The sequence below is a fragment of the Anser brachyrhynchus genome (assembly GCF_964034855.1).
Source record: "Anser brachyrhynchus genome assembly, chromosome: 5".
NCBI classification, from domain to species: Eukaryota; Metazoa; Chordata; class Aves; order Anseriformes; family Anatidae; genus Anser; species Anser brachyrhynchus.
Window position 1 is genome coordinate 5355254 of NC_137699.1, and position 17866 is coordinate 5373119.

At 42.1% G+C, this 17866-nt stretch overlaps 2 protein-coding genes across 3 annotated transcripts in view; both read right to left on the bottom strand.

The window, feature by feature from the left end:
* Positions 1 to 211: 211 nt before the first annotated feature.
* Positions 212 to 2219, bottom strand: KCNJ11 (potassium inwardly rectifying channel subfamily J member 11). Its single transcript, XM_080595881.1, has one exon. It carries the CDS (start codon positions 2096 to 2098, stop codon positions 896 to 898), a length of 1203 nt encoding a protein of 400 aa, XP_080452007.1. The 5' UTR covers positions 2099 to 2219; the 3' UTR covers positions 212 to 895.
* Positions 2220 to 7735: 5516 nt separating this feature from the next.
* ABCC8 (ATP binding cassette subfamily C member 8) overlaps positions 7736 to 17866 on the bottom strand; it is a 77440-nt gene continuing 67309 nt past the window's right edge. For both annotated transcript variants that reach the window (XM_080595758.1, XM_080595759.1), the window contains 9 exons: positions 17212 to 17325; positions 16466 to 16586; positions 16180 to 16310; positions 15377 to 15455; positions 14354 to 14462; positions 12831 to 12934; positions 11887 to 12020; positions 10467 to 10529; positions 7736 to 7965 (listed from right to left, as the gene is read on the bottom strand). In XM_080595758.1, the coding sequence (XP_080451884.1) occupies positions 7828 to 7965; positions 10467 to 10529; positions 11887 to 12020; positions 12831 to 12934; positions 14354 to 14462; positions 15377 to 15455; positions 16180 to 16310; positions 16466 to 16586; positions 17212 to 17325 (993 nt within the window). In that variant the 3' untranslated portion in view covers positions 7736 to 7827. The remainder of the gene's footprint in view (positions 7966 to 10466; positions 10530 to 11886; positions 12021 to 12830; positions 12935 to 14353; positions 14463 to 15376; positions 15456 to 16179; positions 16311 to 16465; positions 16587 to 17211; positions 17326 to 17866) is intronic.

Consider the following 17866-nt stretch of genomic DNA (forward strand, 5'->3'; position numbering starts at 1 on the left):
ATTCACTCTGACCTAAAGCAGAGATTAATTTTTTTACTGGGTATCCCATTGCTGTGTGGCTCAGTGTGTGGAAGGAGGGGCCATTCCTCCTCTCCCTTCAGACAATAAGAATACAGATTTTTTTCCTATTTATAATTAATCTCAGTTCTGCTGCTCTTTTTAAAGGCAACTCATTGCTTACTATCAGAAATATGCAGTCCAAAAAGGTATTCTTGAATGTTTTATTTGGGAAGTGTAAAGGGTTTTAAAATAAACAAAATTAAATATTCAAATACATTTCATATTGCATGTAGTAGGAGTGGCTTCATACAATACAATATGGATGAAGCAAATCCAGCAGTTAATTTCTTTAAGACATAGAGTGTAATAGCATAAACAGTCCTAGATCTGGTCTTATGTCATGTATAGCACTGCCTGACCTTTTTGTTATCATTTAAATTCAGCTGACTTTATTAATTATTTTATTTTGCTATATTATATATGATTGTTCAAGTTAGAAAAATACAGTTAAAATCTACCGACTTTAGGACATACACTGCAAGACCCTAAGTACTGCAATCTCCGAGAATAAATATACATTTATTTTTTGAGAAAAATATGTAATTACCTGCAGATTAATCAATACAAAATGATCGTGCAACTAAATACGACAGTCTGAACTGAAATTTAAAGCTGCAGATCATGATTTTCCTACTCATACAGTGCTGCTTGAAATCTCTTGCACCTTTAAAAAAATATAATTAGCTTTAGATTTATCCCACAATAAATAACACCAGAACATACCTTGTTCTACCAACCTGAATTTTAAAAAAAGCAACAGAGGCCACCTCAGTGTTTTGAGTTTATGAGATCTTTCAGACACAAAGCCCTAACAGAGCTTCCCCGTCAAAAGGCATCAGGAAGGCTCATCGGTTATGGTGAACTTGGGCTTTAGCTTGACAGACCTCTTCCTTATGGTGCCTTTCGGGGATAATGGCATGGTGTCCATGATGCTCCTGTCCTCCTCCAGCTGCCTGGCAGTGCATGAAGGGGTGGGCACTTTCACTGTGTTGCCAAATTTAGAATAGTCCACAGAGTATCGCCCATCTTCCTCTGCCACTATGGGCACGAATCTTTGGCCCCAGAGGATTTCATCTGCCAGGTAGGAGGTTCTGGCTTGAGTGGTGATGCCGGTGGTCTCCACCACCCCTTCCAAGATGACGATGATCTCCAGATCCTCATGGTGGTGCAGGTTCACAGGGGAGATGTCGTAGAGGGGGCTGTTCTTGTCTATCACGTGGTAGATGATGAGTGGGGAGACGAGGAAGATGCTGTTGCCCCCCACGGGGTTCTCCATCTGGATGTCGATCTGGTTGAGGGGCACCACCTCCCCCTCCAGGCTGGCCGTCTTCTTCACCACCTGCATGCGGATGGTGGCGCTGATGATCATGCTCTTCCGGAGGTCGCCCACCCTCAGCATGAAGCAGAGCTTGCCCTCCCGCAGGGCGATGACCGCGTGCTTGCTGAAGATGAGGGTCTCGGCACGGCGGTGGGCCTGCGAGGTCTTCATGAAAATGCAGCCCAGCATAATGGCGTTGATCACCAGCCCCACGATGTTCTGCACAATCAGCACCAGGATGGCGGCCGGGCACTCCTCCGTCACCATGCGTCCCCCGAAGCCGATGGTCACCTGCACCTCGATGGAGAAGAGGAAGGCGGAGGTGAAGGAGTGGATGCTGGTCACGCAGGGCACAAAGCCGTCCGGGACCCCCTCCGCCGCCCTGGCCGGGTCCCGCTGCAGCCGAGTGCTGTGGTCCAGGTCTCCGTGGGCGAAGGCGATGAGCCACCAGACCATGCCAAAGAGCAGCCAGCTGCAGAGGAAGGACATGGTGAAGATGAGCAGCGTGTGGGGCCACTTGAGGTCCACCAGCGTGGTGAAGACGTCCTGCAGGAACCTGCCCTGCTCGCGGATGTTCTTGTGGGCCACGTTGCAGGCGCCGTTCTTGCCCACGAAGCGCGCCCGCCGCTCCCGGGCTCGGTACCGGGCGTGCTCCGGCACATCCTCCGCCAGCCGGGTCAGCACGTACTCCTCGGGGATGATCCCCTTCCTCGACAGCATGGCTCCCCGCCGCCGCTCCGCCGCTCAGCGCCGCCCCATGCCCGCTCCCGCTGCCGCCGGGGGCGGGGGCCGAACGGGCTCACGGCGCCGCCGCAGCGGGGAGGGGACGGGGCCGCCAGGCGGCGCCCCGGAGGCCGCGACCGGCCGAGCCCGGCCCCACACGCCGAGATTTCTCGGCGTGTGGGGCCGGGCTCGGCCGGTCGCGGCCTCGGGGGTGGCGGTCGGCGAGCCGGGAACGGCCCCGGGGCGCTGAGGGACGAGGCGCTGAGGCGGCGCCCCCTGCGCGCGCGCGCGGAGCTCCGCGTAACGGTCCGCGGGTAACGGGCGCCGCTCCCGATCGTCGTCCCGGGGGGAAACGGCTCCCCGGTGAGCGCCGGGGGCGTTTCTCGTTACGTTTTTACCCCAGGTTTACCTCAGGAAAGGGGAGCGCGGGCGGTGCGAGCGTCCCCCCCGGCCTCTGGAAGCCGTTCCTGTCAATATTTGCTCGAGGTCGGACTCGCCGCCAGTTGCTGGCTTCCATTAGCGCCGGCTACCCGGCGTGATTGCAGGTCGGGTGATAATTGGGTGAAACTGAGGGGAAAATGATTTGGGGGATTCTCTGTAAAATGAAATCTTCAACAGAAGGAAAAAAAAAAAGTCTCGAATTCCTGCAATTTGCCTATGCATTTTGGTGTAAGCTTATAGCTAATGAGAAATTCAGGCAGGGAGTGGGAAGAAACTTGCTTGAAGAGGCCAAGGCCGAGGGTGTAATGGTTAAAAAGAGATCTGGAATTAAAGGGCTCATTCCCACTCACTCTCATGAAATTTGCCAGCGTTATTCAGCCTTACTAAGGAAGGATTTTTCTGAACCAAGGATCTGGTGAAATGACTTGAGCTGTAATGGCAGCTGACATCTCAGGAAAATGTCTACTGCCTAAATAGTGGTAAAAGTTGCAAAGGAGTGAGCTGGCTGCAAATCGTTAACCCGTGGTGACAAAGACACCAAAATTGCCAGAAGGCAGAACAAAAAGAGGCAGGACACTAGAACTTGCGTGTAATGGTATGGTGCTGGTGTGCGTATAAATACATATATATGTGTACAGATAAGGGCATGTCTTTGGGACAAGATGGGTTATTTAAAAACACTCTGACATTTTTGTCGTGCTGATTAAATAGCAATATTCTCCATCGTGTTTACTTACTCTGATTAAGTATTTTCTTTCTATTTCAGTCTAGACACCAAAGTTGTAGGTTTGCTAAAGCATCCTAGCATATTCTGGATAAGGGTTTTTTTCTTAAGTGCTAGTGGATTTAATACTGTGTTTTTCTAATTGCGTGTGTTGGTGGACTTTCCCTTCAGTTTTGGCTCTTAAGTGCTCTGGTGTACACGGTAAGCAGTTACTGATTGCGGGGGCAATGCAATTGCCCAGCTGCTGGCTGGGAGCCAGCCAGGTGAGGAGGTTGGAATTAACTTTCACCACCAACAGCTGCTAACTGTAGCCTACTAAGGGATATCAGAATTAGTATTTTCTAAATAATCATTTTGAGGTCTCTAAGCAAGCATTATAGGACTTGTAATTAATTGCTTACTGTTATTTGAGGCTATTTCTACTACTGCTATTCTACTATGACTAGCTGCATGTCCTTGGACACAAATGTTCTTTCTGACAGGATTGATTTCCCAATACTCCACTTTTTCTCTTGTTCTGGGTCACCTTTCTAGCTGCTTTGATAAATAATACTGAAATGACAACAAGGTGTCCTGGAACCTGGCTGCCAGGCTGCTGAACTTGGCCAAAGATACTTCTTCTCTGTATTATTTTCTCTGCTAGACACTTTGTGTGTTCTTGCTGTGAATATGCCACCTGCACCAAACAAAACAAAAGGCTAAAATTTAAATGCTCCAAGTACATGGTTTGTATATACAATTTAACTTTAAAAATGATATTTTGTACTTTTTTTCTAAACATTTGAAAAAAAAAAAGGCAGTCTGAAACACTACTTCTGAAAAGTGCGATTCTCCGAGGGCAGCTCACAGTTATTTCCAGCACTTCTGAAGTGATCATAAAGAGGCTCTGCACCATCATGTAGTAGTAGTACGTACTGGTAGCACGTCACTCTTTTACAGAGGTGGAAATAGACATGCCTTTGCTGCACTTTTTTTCTTGGTTTTCTCTCAGCGTTGTCTTATTCTGTACCTCTTCCTCCAGAGGGCGGCAACTACATGAGTGTAGAATGAAAAAAATGCATCACGGTGGCAGTGTGTTTTAAAGCCCATGTATCAGAAAGGTGAATTGCTTCCTAGGCTGGTGCTAGGAATGACCCGTGCAGCCTACTGCAGCAAGGAGTGCTGCATGAACATGTTTACCCTGTTGGTTTAAGGAATCCTGAACTCTATAGTGCTAGAAGGGTGTTCCCTTGTTTCCCCTTCTGTTCTTTATTGGGACTGTCATCTTCCACTTACCTTCTTTTCCTTCGCTGTTTCCTATCCAGCACTTGTTGGTTTAGTTAGGACAGGAAAGCAAGTGGCTTCTGCTGAAGAATTTCTAGAGCAGAACAAAAAGAAGCCCTGTCTTTGTGGATCAAGTGACAGATACTTAAAGGAGAAAAGTGACAGATCTTTGGTGTGAGCCAACATATTTGTGTTAAGAGCTGCTGAACAAATTGGGCTCACAGGAACAAACCCACACTTGAAGGCTGTAGTGTGGAATCATGCAGGGTACATTGTTTTCATCCATGAAATAGTTTTTACATTTCAAAACTTTTTCTTCTGCTTTTTCCTAATTTAATGACTACCAATAAGATATTACTATAACTATTAACTTAAAATTGATTTGGCACCTGTGGAAATAGACCTTTGTTTCAAGGGTTATGTAGCGCTAGCCTAAGCTGAACTAAGCCTCACAAATGCCCTCGCTGTATGAGCAGGGAAACAGAGCAGAGATCAGAGCTGGCCATTCAAAATCGCAGAGGAAGGCATGAGCAGAGATGGAAGAGGGCTAATGTGGCAGGCACACTGTGCTTCTTGGCCTTCCAAGAAAACAGCATTCCCTTAGAAATGAGTGCAACAGGATGAAGTGGCTGTGGTGAGACAAGGGGATAAAGACAAAAAGATGTTTGTGGAGTGGAAGTCTTTATGGAAGGCAGCAGGGTGGAAAAAGCCCTGGTTGCATTGCCAGGGGCAGCCTATCCTGCCAACATCTTTGGGACTGAGCCAAGCCCCATGCTAGAGGAGAAATAGGGTCTAGATGTGACAGCTCCCCATCCTCACATGGCTGCTCTGGGGCTGTCTTGTTCTCATCTAGTGCAATACTTTGCTTAGTAATGCGGTATTGCTGTGCTTTGTATGTTTGTGAGCCTGATTCAACAGAGACTTCTGGACTATCCGACCCAAAGCAACAGGTTTAAAGACCCAATAACAGCAGTGAGCTTTCCATCGTCTCTGACTTTACAGCTCCCACCATTGAATAATCTTTTTAGATATGGCTTCTGCTCACTGTTGAGACGCCAAGCCTTTGGAGTTAGGGAGCACAAACTCTCTGGGATTTGGCCCCATATAAACAGAGAAAAATACACCGAGGAAACATAAAATGTCTTCTGTCCAAGTGGCAGCTAAGAGGCCTCTATGTTCACACATTTATCTGGTAGTGTGATACCATGAAAAAGATGTATAATATTTGGCTACAAACCAACTCTCATACCCTGCCTTATGAAATGTAAGCCCCATTTACAATGGAAACCTACCCCCAATTACAAAGTCACTTGCACTTTACGATCTTATGTTTTATAACTTCAAGATCTAATACAGTCTTCCACTTCCAAAAATCATGATGAGCTGTGTGTTTTGCTCCCTTGCATCCCTTTCCAGGCAAGTCCTGCAGAGTGGTGATTTCCTAAGTCTTTATGGGATGAATACTTGCGTTAGGCTGGTGCTGGGCAGTTAGGAGGCAGCACACAGTGGCAGTAGCAGGAACCTATTTGGCACTCACTGTGCCCTCCTGCTGCCCTGGAAAGATACAGTCACCTGTTCCAATTTCTCCTTTCCTAGCTTTCACGAGACGCCTGGTGTCTCAGGGTGAACATACACCGATACTAGGGCAGCTATTTTTTCTTTGAAGCTACTCAGCAAAATGATTCCCAGATGTCTCCAGCTACCCCTTTTCTCTCTTCAGCTGGCAATGACAAGAGCTTACGCATTTTGTCTGCGTGACCATATTCTCCCTCTGCACTTTAACCAGGAGTGTAGCACAAGCTACACTCTTCTGTTGGTCAAATGTTCTCTGGCCCGAGTTTAGTGCCCTTAGGTGCTGTGCAAGTGACAGCATCATAGAATCATCTAGGTTGGAAAAGGCCTTCAAGGTCACTGAGCCCGACCATCAACCTGACCTACTCAGTCCTATCACTAAGCTGTTTCCCCTGGGGAAGTGGTAACACTGCTTAAACAGCAACAGTTCTTCTCTTTCCTCTGCTTTCTGCTGCAGTGCTAGAAGAGAAGTAATGCATTAAAAATATCATGTACCCCATGAGAACATGGAGATGTCTGCCTCTAGGAACTGAACTCTTAAAAATAGATTTCAAATTAATTTAGCTGGCTAAAGAGAGGAGAAAAAAACACACAAAGTACTTTCCCCAAATGCTTTGAGTTCTTCAAATAGGGGGAGGCAAAAAGGGATGTGAAAGAAAATGCTATAAAAAGAATACCAGTGAAAAATTGATTTTTATCTTCCATTGGGTCACTGACATTCTAACTGCTTAGTCATTAATTACTCCTAGAATGATTGCCACAGTTAATTGATTGGACAGGAATAAGTAGTTGTCCAGCTAAATTAGGATAATTTCAGTGCTTAATCTTGAGTATATATGGGTGAAGATCACAGTGAATCTAGAAACAGCGTGACAGTGGGTGAATTATGTGAAATTAGGAGAGAATGAGTCGAGTCCCCGTGGCTCTGAGCTACAGTGTAAGGTTTAATACCGTTTGTTTACCACATTTGGAAGGATAATTTCTAGATGAATTGTTGTATCTGCAGTGCTTTGGAAACAGTGTGCATTAAATACTGATACCTTATCACAGCCTCCGGCCTCTTCGTTTCCTCACTATGTGGGAGGGAGTCTGGCCCTTGGGAATCAATACATGATTCAGCAGGGGTAGAGGCAAGGCAGCCTAAGAAAGACTAAGGGAATTAGACTGTGACTAATTTCTTAAAGGTATTAAAGAAGAGACCAAGAGACACAAGCAGTATCAATAAACTGCAATAAAAAGTTTTATAGATTTTATATTTAGATATTAAAGCTTTACATAGTCATATGATTAAAAGAGATACAGGCTTTCCAGAAATACCTTTGGTATATAATTTCTTTCTGCATTAGTCAATAATAAGCATTATCTACAGCAGGGCTACGATGCATAAAAAATAACATGGTAATAAAATGACAAGAGAGATTTATGAGTTACACAGAAAGTCCATGCTGGCTATGTTTTTGTTTATGTGTATCCTGTCGTACTTCATCCATGTAGGTTCTGTTAACCATATTTCAGGATTCTTTGGCAGCAAAATAAAAAAGAATAGTACTATACAAAAGAGGAGAGTACATGGATAATTCATTAATACTTTAGATGGAGAAATAGCTCATTTTTTTAAAAAAGGAAAACCTCAGTTTTATTATGAAATAGTATTTATTTACAGGTATTTTACATTTTTAGAAAATAGGTAATACAATTTTACTTTAAAATGCTTCATTTATTTTTACTACTTATCTGCTTGTACAAAAGAAGCAAATACACTGTCTTCTCGTTCTAGCAGAACCTCAGGCTTGTCGTATTCCAAAATAACCCCTCTCTTCATTACAATAACCAAATCTGCATTCAGGATCGTGTGCACGCGGTGCTGAAAACAAATAAAATGCCAGTTCAGTGTACCTACCAAATACATTCCAGGATAAGACAGCCTTCCAGAAATTAATCTTCCCATCAAGTTTGATTAAGATGACTTTATCCTATGTTACATCCTGATTTACTATGCAAATATTGCAGCCAAATATGAAGATCAAGATCCATGTAGATATTCAAATACCTAAACACACATAATACCTGAGTATGAATGGTCACGTAAGTTTAGGCTAAGGAGACCCCCAGTCCAGATGCCTGCTACCAAGAATTGCTGCCAGGAGGAGTGGGAACAGGGCAAGCTCCTGTGGTACTGCTCTCAAGTACTCTCCCAGTCCCAGCGTGCTTCTAGATCAGGGGTTTTCCTGAGCCTGGTGTGGTTTGTCCATTTGTAAAGCTGAAGGGATGTCTCTCCTATGACCTTGCCTATGTTTCCCCTTGAATTTTCATAAAGATTTTCCGTCCACATTCTTTCCACATAAAAATTTGATTAACTTATTTTATTGGGAAGAAACCTCCCCAGTTTCTTCCACAGTGAATACTACAAATAATTCATTTAGTTTTTCTGCAGTATCTTTCTCTTTCCTGTGTGTTCCTTTCATGTACTCAACATCAAATGGCCCTATAAACCAATGGGTTTCTTGCTCCTGATGTGTTTAAGGGATTCACTATCATTTTTAATGCCTTCTGGAAGTTGCTTTCATATGCTTTATTTTTCCTCTTTTTTTTTTTTTTGGCCTGCCTTATTGCAATTGATATATCTGTTATGTATATACGCTTTTGATCATTTGTTTTCTTCATTTGGCTGTGAGTTCAGGTTTTACAAGAATGTCTCCTTGTTTCTAATAGCCTTCTTTATTTGTTTAGCCATACCTGCTTCTTTCTACCCTTACTCAAGCCTTTCCTAATAAAAAGCATGCATTGGCTCTATGATTTTTGAATAAAATCCTTCAGTAATTTTCATGATCCCCATCATATTATTTTCTTCCTTTTTTTTTTTTTTAAAAAATTTATAGCAAGCCTCCTAATTTTTACAGAATTCCACTTTTTAAAGGTGAGTGTAACTGCATTACATTTTTGGTTTGTATTCCTCCTGCAGGGATATTTAATCTCAGAACACTATGGTGCCTGTTACACAATAACTCTTCACCCATAAGGTTCTCAATCTGATTTTGGGCACCCTCAGGATCAAAACAAGTCTTTTATTTCCTTCTGTGGCTTCCTAGCCAGGTGTTCTATAAAATAATCACTGGTGGCATCTACAAGTCACATGTCTGCTGCAGTCTTTATGTGACATTTATCCAGACCACAGGCAGGGGGAGGGGACCGAAATGTCACATTCCAGTTGTACTCACTGCCCTTGTCTGACTACAATCAGTGCTGCCATCCCGGTACAGGAACATAGATGATAACATAGACCCAATACTACTTTTCTTCCTAAGCACAAACAACACATTGTTTCTACCAAAGAACATTTCAAATACAAACCCACCCTCCATAGACAGCATTTACAATTAGAAGTAAAAACATTGAACAACTTTACTCCAAAATGCTGTTTGTTTGAATTGTGTGGTTTAAAACTAAGAGAATGAAAGGCTAATAAACAGAACTTCCTCAGCCCATCTCCAAACAAAAAGATACACAAATGCACAATGCAGTGCAACTCAGTATTTTCATGCAGAGAAACAAGGAAATAGTGTGCTTATTATTCCTTTGCTTTTCTTGTAAAGACACAATGAAGGGATACCATGAGATAGATCAGGTTTTCTGTTAGACATCTGCTAAGTGTAAAGAAAAAGATGCTGTACTATTCTTGACCATACATTTTTGGCATTGTGCTTGATCTTTAAATATTAAGAAGCAAAATTACTGTATTTCAGCTCCCTGAAATGTGTATTTTTACAAAATAGAGGACAAAGAGATGTATTAGTTCTGACATATTTGTCAAGCCAACTGCTTTGATTCAGGTCAATAAACAATTTTATTTATAAATACTTGAGATCTTTGTGTTACCATTTCAAGAACATGCAAACCTAAATTCAATCACTGTCAGCAGGGATGGAGTGGTTTTTAGAAGTCAGTAAAATTCTCCTTCATTTGTTTAAATACTGAATCAAAATTGCTCTATCCTGTGGCAGAACTAATCACGTAATTTTACACTTTCTTAGTTAAATCATTATTTTAGCTTGAGAAAACTTATATTTCACAATAGTCAAAGTCATGTTGTATTAGAAATTAGCCTAATATGGGTGAACAAAAATAGACCACAAACTTGTATGCCTTTGCAGGTAATCAGAATTAGCACCAAGCAACACATTTAAGAAACTGTTGTTATGTATCTAAATAAGAAAGTAGTTTAGAATGGAAAAGAAAGCTTAAACACTGCAATAAAAAAAAAAATTAATGGCCAAATTCACAAAGTTCTTAGTGTTGACAAGAATGAACAAATGGGGCCTTTCTGATTCTTGTTTGGATTAGAACGGCAGTAGAGACTGTACTTACTGCTATTGTAACCACAGTGCGGTCAGCAAATGCAGTCATGACTACCTTCTGGAGGATGTTCTCCTATGAAAAGGAAAACATTTGTTGCTTTTCGTAGAACAGAAGTTACACAGTAGGCACACAGATACTCTGAAGAAGCCTTAAATAACCGCTGATTATTACATCCTTTGTTGCAGAAATGAAAAATTAACTCCATGTCAGAACTTAAGTCAGTGGTCTCCAGTTAGCCCTGCTTGCTCCTGCCACCTGCATTCCCTCTGGGCTTCTGTGCCATTGTGCTGCGTGCACATGAGCTGCACTACGGCTCCCAAAGCCCCGCTATCCTGATCTCAGTTTTACAGTGTAGTAAATTAAAGACAAATTCAGGGTGCTGCCAGGCTGCATGCATGCTGACACCTCTGCAGTATATTCTTCACTCTGCTGGAAGCCCAGGCATGTCCCCACACACTGGGGACTTCTAATACCATGGGGTGGCAGGGATAAGCATGGGAGTGTGCTGATCCTGGCATATTTAACACTGAAGAAGAATTTATGATAGTTTTAATGTGTAGTTCTCACTCAACCAGTACTCATCCATTCCTGTTTAGGAAACACGTTGTGTACCAGACTGCTTGCACACCACTAGCACAGACACCTTTGTTTGCTATCATCTGTTCTTTAGACACATATCCCAAGGGATGAACTGCATCCTTACTTCATCAAAATTCAAAATGCATTTTAACTGGGCTGTGTACAGTGTAATTCCCAACCGTACTGACATTTACCACACTAACATTTTACAGAATTAAAAATCATAACTGTTTTAATAACTGCCATCCAATTACATTATTCACTCATAGACTACTGTCATCACGAAGAACACCGAAACATTTCTCATAACAACATAACCAAGTAAAAAATCCTAAGAACGTACTGTTCTATTTGGCTAAAATCCAGTCAGTGTGCTATTATTGTGTGGTTTAACCTCTGTCTAGCAATTTCAGGCAATTAATGCAATAATCCAGTATGTCTTTGTTTATTTCTTTGACCCTGCTTTCAAGACTTCCAACTTCCTGACTTGTCCTGTCCACCATGCTGGGAAAATTTGTTTGCTTGCCAATTTACCCTTCACTGACCACTGCAGCTGACCTTCCAAAGCTTTGTTTACTTTAGGAAATCAAACTGCCAACGAAAATAACACACTTCATTTTCCTAAAGCAAACAATGCTGTAATAACTTTTAAATTCCCAGAAAAAAATGATTTAAAAGCACTTTAGACTAGTTTGCAATGATGCACAACCACCTGGACTTATAAACAAGTCTGCAATAAATATGGTATAAGCATGTTACGGCGTAGACAATCATCTTCTCAATTTCTTTTAATATTAACATTTGTCTCCCTCACAAAGAAAAAAAGAAATTGGAAACATTCCAAACTCACCGTTGCCATGTCAATAGATGCTGTGGCTTCATCCATGATGAAGATGCTAGTCTTCCGCACAAAAGCCCTTGCTAAGCAGAACAGCTGTCTTTGGCCCTGGCTAAAATTTTCACCCCCTTCTGTGACTATAGCATCTGGAAAGGATACAGCAAAAACATTATTTGTGAGGTGTGGATGAGAGGGATGGATCAGAGCAGAGCATCTGTCTCGCCTTCAGCATAAAGATTTTCAAAGTAACATTTCCTACCCTCTGAAGCTGCTGATGGCCCAATTTTGTCTGCTTATATCTACTGCTCAAAATAACCAGTACTTCCGTGTCACTATGTTCTTTATACCTATTAGACATCAAAGTAGCTAAGGATGTTTAAGAGCGAATTTCTCTGAGATGCGTGCAGTCTAGGGCCCTGCATCACCGTCCACGGGACAGCCATCATTTCTTTACTCTCAGGTTTTCTAACTTAGCATTTTAAGGGTCTGTGGTTTTCGGTTTTGTGTGTGTGCATCTTTACTGTCAAGTTTTTGCTTGCTTTTGCGTAACCAAATAATTCACACCTTTAAACTTTCATTCCCCCTTTGAATTCTTCTCTGCGCAATGGAATATTGTAAAATGCAAAAGAACATATTCTATATAACACCTGACTTGTTGACATCTTATCTGAATGCACAAGACTCATGAGCCACAATACTTCGTAACAAAGACATACTGAAATAAAACCATTTTACCATTAATTTGAAATAGAAACAGGATTCTGCCCCACAGGTGCAGTTGGTAAGGGAATTAGATGGATCTAGCACCTTTGCCTGCAGGCAAGCACTTTTTGTCACCTTCCAGAAACCTCAGAAGGTTTCCCTTCAGCAACTGCCTTTTTAATAAATAGGCAGTGTGAAACGCTGTTCTGTTGTAAACAGCGGATGCAATCTTCGCAAGAAGGAAGTCTCATTACCTAGGCCCCCAGGTAGCGCTTTCACCACATGCTTGAGCTGTGCTATTTCCAGTGCTTCCCACAGCATGCTGTCAGTGCACTTCTTCTCCGGGTCCAAGTTAAACCTACAGTTAGATGCAATTCAAGAACATTAGTTAGTATCAACTTCTGCAATGTATTTCTTCTTTTGGTGTGCCCAGAAACAAACCCACAAATAACTGGAATCATATGCTAAAGACCTGCCATCTCTTACTGGTATAAATCCACTGAATTCAGCAGACTTGGTCACCATTTAACATCTCTCATTCTGCCATCTCTCCTTTTAAATCCAGTATGTCCCTTTGTCCCTTAGCGATAAGGAAGTGCTAAAAAGAACAAATAAGCCTCATAATGATTTATGAAATGCAAGTCTTCACTACAACTGAACAGATCTTGGATTTATGAACAGATGAGTGTTATTTTTGCTTACTGGGGCCCCAAATTGATAGCGACGAATGTGAATCTCAGATCATATTAATATACAGAATGATAATCAGAAATAAAAGATTCAGTGATATGGGACACTTTGTTTTTACTGTTTACTGCTACTGTACGTGCTCTGAGTAATCAATGATGGCCCTGAAATAAATTTTTGAATAGGTAAATTATTAAAACAAAGGTATACAGTCACCTTGTCATCTGACATAAATGCATCATGCTTTATTCAGGGAAGTTCAGGAGATAATCTTGGGATCTGTATTAGTCTCAAGTCAGCAAACGGCAGAAAATTCCATCATTTTCAGTGAACTCTAATGACTTTTCTTATAGAAACTATAACTGCGGGTGATGCTACTCTGTACTGAAGATTATACTGTTCCTTTCTAAGGTGAATGACACTGAGGTAGGGAGTGACATTTAGTGGAAACCATGGTGTTTTTTTCCACTGTTTTTACTGCATCATCTTCTCAAAGAACAAGGAAGAGGTAGAAAAAAAAAGTAAAGCATAAACAAGGTGTTTGATCTCGTAGATGAAAGAATATCTCAAAGACTAGAAAAGCAACAGAGGATAGAGGCTCCAAGATAAAACACCCTAGAAGTCCTGCAGTACTTCTCATATAGTTCTGCTGCTTCCCCTTTTCCTACTTTTTATTTTATTTATTATTTTTTTTTTAAGTCTGCATTTTCTCCATCTCATTTTTTAAGGCAGACAGAACCAAAAACACATAGGAGAAAAAAGGTTTCAGTAAGTGCAGAGCGGTTATGGGTGTTTGACGGTGTGTTTGTTAGTGGGCTAAACTGACGACTCAGTCCTGAAGCAGTAGTTATGCTCCCTAGTTCCCAGGCATGGGCTGCCTTCTGCTGACAGTGTGCTGCCCAGGCTCAGGCACTGGGAAGGTGCACTCCGGTAGCAGCAGGTACAAAGCACAGACAGAAAGCAGCGCTCCTGCCTACTCCGACTGAGGCGACCAAAACTGAACAGTTTGCTATCAGCGGTTTTGTAGAAGTCATTACATGGGACAATGCAGATAGTCACTATTTTTTTATTGCTAGGGCTCAGTGCTTACCGGATTGTTCCACTGAATAAAATAGGATCTTGGAGAATGATTGACAGCCTGGATCTCAACGTCTGTAAGGGGAGCTTAGCGATATCTATACCATCAATGATAATTCTTCCTATTCAAAAGAAAATGGAGAGTCTGCTGGACTGTTTATCATGCCACACGGCTGCTGGCAAAGACATGGCTCACTTTCAGCTTGCAATACATTACAGCAGGAACAGGCCTTGAATTGCATATCCCTTCATTCACTAATGAAACAAGTTTTGGTTAAGCAGCATGCACAATTCTCTTAAGACTAAGACTCAGCTGTGAAGAATGTGAGGTAGACCTGTACTATTTTAAGGAATGGTTAGACACACTACTTATCTGCTTGACCATTAATAAAAATGTAGCAAACAACAAGGTAAGACTTCACTTCAATTAAGGACTTGTTACCAAGGGAAATGGTCATTTCAGAAAGCCAAATTACTATTGAGCACTTTGAAATTTTATCTTCAAATACAACAACTGTCTACCTTCATGTAAGGGCCCTGTAGGCAATGTGGCTGGGAAACTGAGGCTAGGATTCTTAAGATGCACAGGAAGACACCCTCTGAGGCACGTGGCCATGGCACACACAGCAGCAAATATGGCAGGAAATTCCAGGGCAGCAGGCCAAGCTGCAATCCCCAGTGGAGGAGTCTTCCAGACCCAGTGAATCCGCTCTATGCCTGGTGTGCAGATCCTTGCTTATACTTGAACACTTTTCTCCTTTTATGCTTTGCTCCTACTGCTGTGATTTAGCAGCACAAAAGGCTGTCTTCTGTCACTCCTGAACTCTTGCTTCTGTTACGCAGAGTGAGAATTTTTATTGATCCAGCTAGTCAATGGCACAGCTGTTAGATGACAGATGACACCATACTTAAATGAGGCCAGAGAGCGTATCTCAGATTCAAAAAGTGCACTTCAAAGCTGCTGCTATTCAGGAAAGGAATATCAACGCAGATTCAGGAACTAAGCTTGACCAACACAAAAAAAGTGTAATCTTACCCTCAAAAGTGTCAACCATTCTGAAAAATGCAAGAGAGAAGGAAGATTTTCCACTGCCTGTTCGGCCGCAGATCCCAATCTGTGACACAGAAAGACGATGAGCATCAAGTGAGTGGAAATGGACAGTGTCTGTATTCGACATTTAAGATGGAGATACTATTCCGATCTACATGATCATCACGTACTCCTGACAGTTCAGTCAAACTGTACTGGCCGTAACAGCATCCCTAATTACAGTCTTTGTCTTTAAAGGTCTGAGCATTTAGGGATAAATCAAGGCCAGTCCTATGTACAGAAACAAGTGGAGAGTGACACAGAGGAGCAGAAGGAGGGCTGACCAGTGCTGCCAGCAAAGCTTAGGATCTGGAGGTGGCCTTGTTGAGCAGGAAGGACACAGGCAAACAGGATTAAGCAGGAGAAAAACAACTGAGAGAAAAGAGACACAATCAGGCAGAAGAGCAACGATGGGAATAACTGCAGGGGAGCCACATGGGAATGATGGAAAGTAGATCCAATACAATAAGGGGTCATTGTCACTTCTTTCATCACTGTGTGCTGACAGCAGTGCACTGGGATACTGATAAGCAGTGTGTAGTTCTAACTTCTCACTGTAATATACTCCTAAGCACAACAAACTAAAAAACCAACAGATCTCTCTCCAGTGCACTACATTCTTTTAGAGAAAAAAAATCTGTAATTCAGTCATTAAAACATACTGTTTTTTTTTTTTTTTTTTTTCCAAGTCTGTGGTTTCTATGATATGCTAGTCTAAAAAGCTTTTCAAAATCAATTCAGTTATTTACCTTTTGTCCTGGAGAAATGTGGGCATTGACATGTTTTAGCACTGGCTTTAAGTTGCTGTCATATCGGACACTGAGGTTCTGGATTTGGATCTCGCCTCTGTCTGGCCAGTTCTGGGGAATCTGTGAGGAAGCTGTACCAGGAGCATAGGGGAACAAATACAACCACCTTCTCATGATGAATTCATCATCTCATTAAGTGATTTACTGAGTTATTCATGGTAATACACTGCAAAATCATTAGTATTTCAGCAAGCTCTTTCTGCATGCTGCACAAAACTGCACTTACAAAGGAGCCCTTCATAATTTTCAGCTTCTGTTTTGAGAAGGCCATGGATTCTTTTCACTGCACCCAGCTGGATCTCCATATCAGCCAGGTTACGAACCATCCAATTCAGATAGTTAGACACCTGATATAAAGCAAACAAACTCCTAAATTCCAGATTTTTAGCAGTTTGCATCATTCGACCAGCATGCACCTTATATTCCTGAACACTTGCTCAGCCTTAGTAAGCTGAAGTTGTGAATGAACTTCACTGTACACATCAACAGGGTGACAACAATGACTTCAGGTTACATTTCCTGACTGCAGAGCACAGAGAGATTGATACTATGGAGATCTACACCAACAGCAAACAAGAAAGAAAACAGTAAAGACAAGTGGAAAGACATCATTTGGTAACTAAAAAGGTTTGACAGTCTAGAATGATGTATTTGCTCATAATTACAATTGATGCACTGAAACTATTATTATTCACAATGGAAGACATTATAAAAATGTGATGCAACTTGGCAATATTTGATTGACATAGTTGAACTACTGCTTCTGTGAATACTTCATCTAGAAAATGAAAAAGAGTACTCTCAAATATGTCAACCACTGAATAGAAATTGAAGTTAACACTTGGTTTCAGTGATGTTACAGTACCCATGGATAGATATACAGACACCTTCGATCTTCTTGTTCATCTTTGCACCCTGAAGAATTACAAAAAAAATGTTTGGGAGAGACAAGAAGGGTCCCAAGATTCTTACCATAAGAGCATAGGTTAGTCCCAAGCCTACAAGTCCTGAAGAGAGTTTTCTATACAGGCAACTGGTAATAGAAGTGACAGCTGCTATGAGTACCACACATGCTCCAATGTACTCCTGAAGGAATATGAATAAGTTCCATCACTGTAAGTCTACAAATGACTAATATGTTCTCATAACTTTGCATACCAAAAACTAAACCCATTGCACAGTTTGAAAATAGAGGCAGAAGACAGCACATAACTCCTCTGACCCTGCCCGTGAATCCATTCGCATTGCCTTTAGCATAGCTGTGCTGTTTGGGAATGCTTTTGTACACAGGAGTTGCACCAGCACTCCTGATCCTCTGGAAAAGTCAACACAGGTATCTTAAGTATGTCATGGAGAAGGCTGAAACGATGCAGTTGCTACCTGTGGTAGGTGAGAGAAATGCTCACATGATCCTCTGTGAGCACAGCCTCTCTGTGGCTGATGACAAACTGCTGGGAGGCACGGCAGTTGCTTCTGGGTGGCTACCATCACATTTGTTCAGACAAGCTGTTCTTGCACAGCACATAACTATTAGTTGGATTGTGTCTACTCAGAATGGACTGTTGTCACTTTAATTAAAATCATTAGTGATTTGACTTCTCAAAGACAAGACTTTGAGTAGAACTAT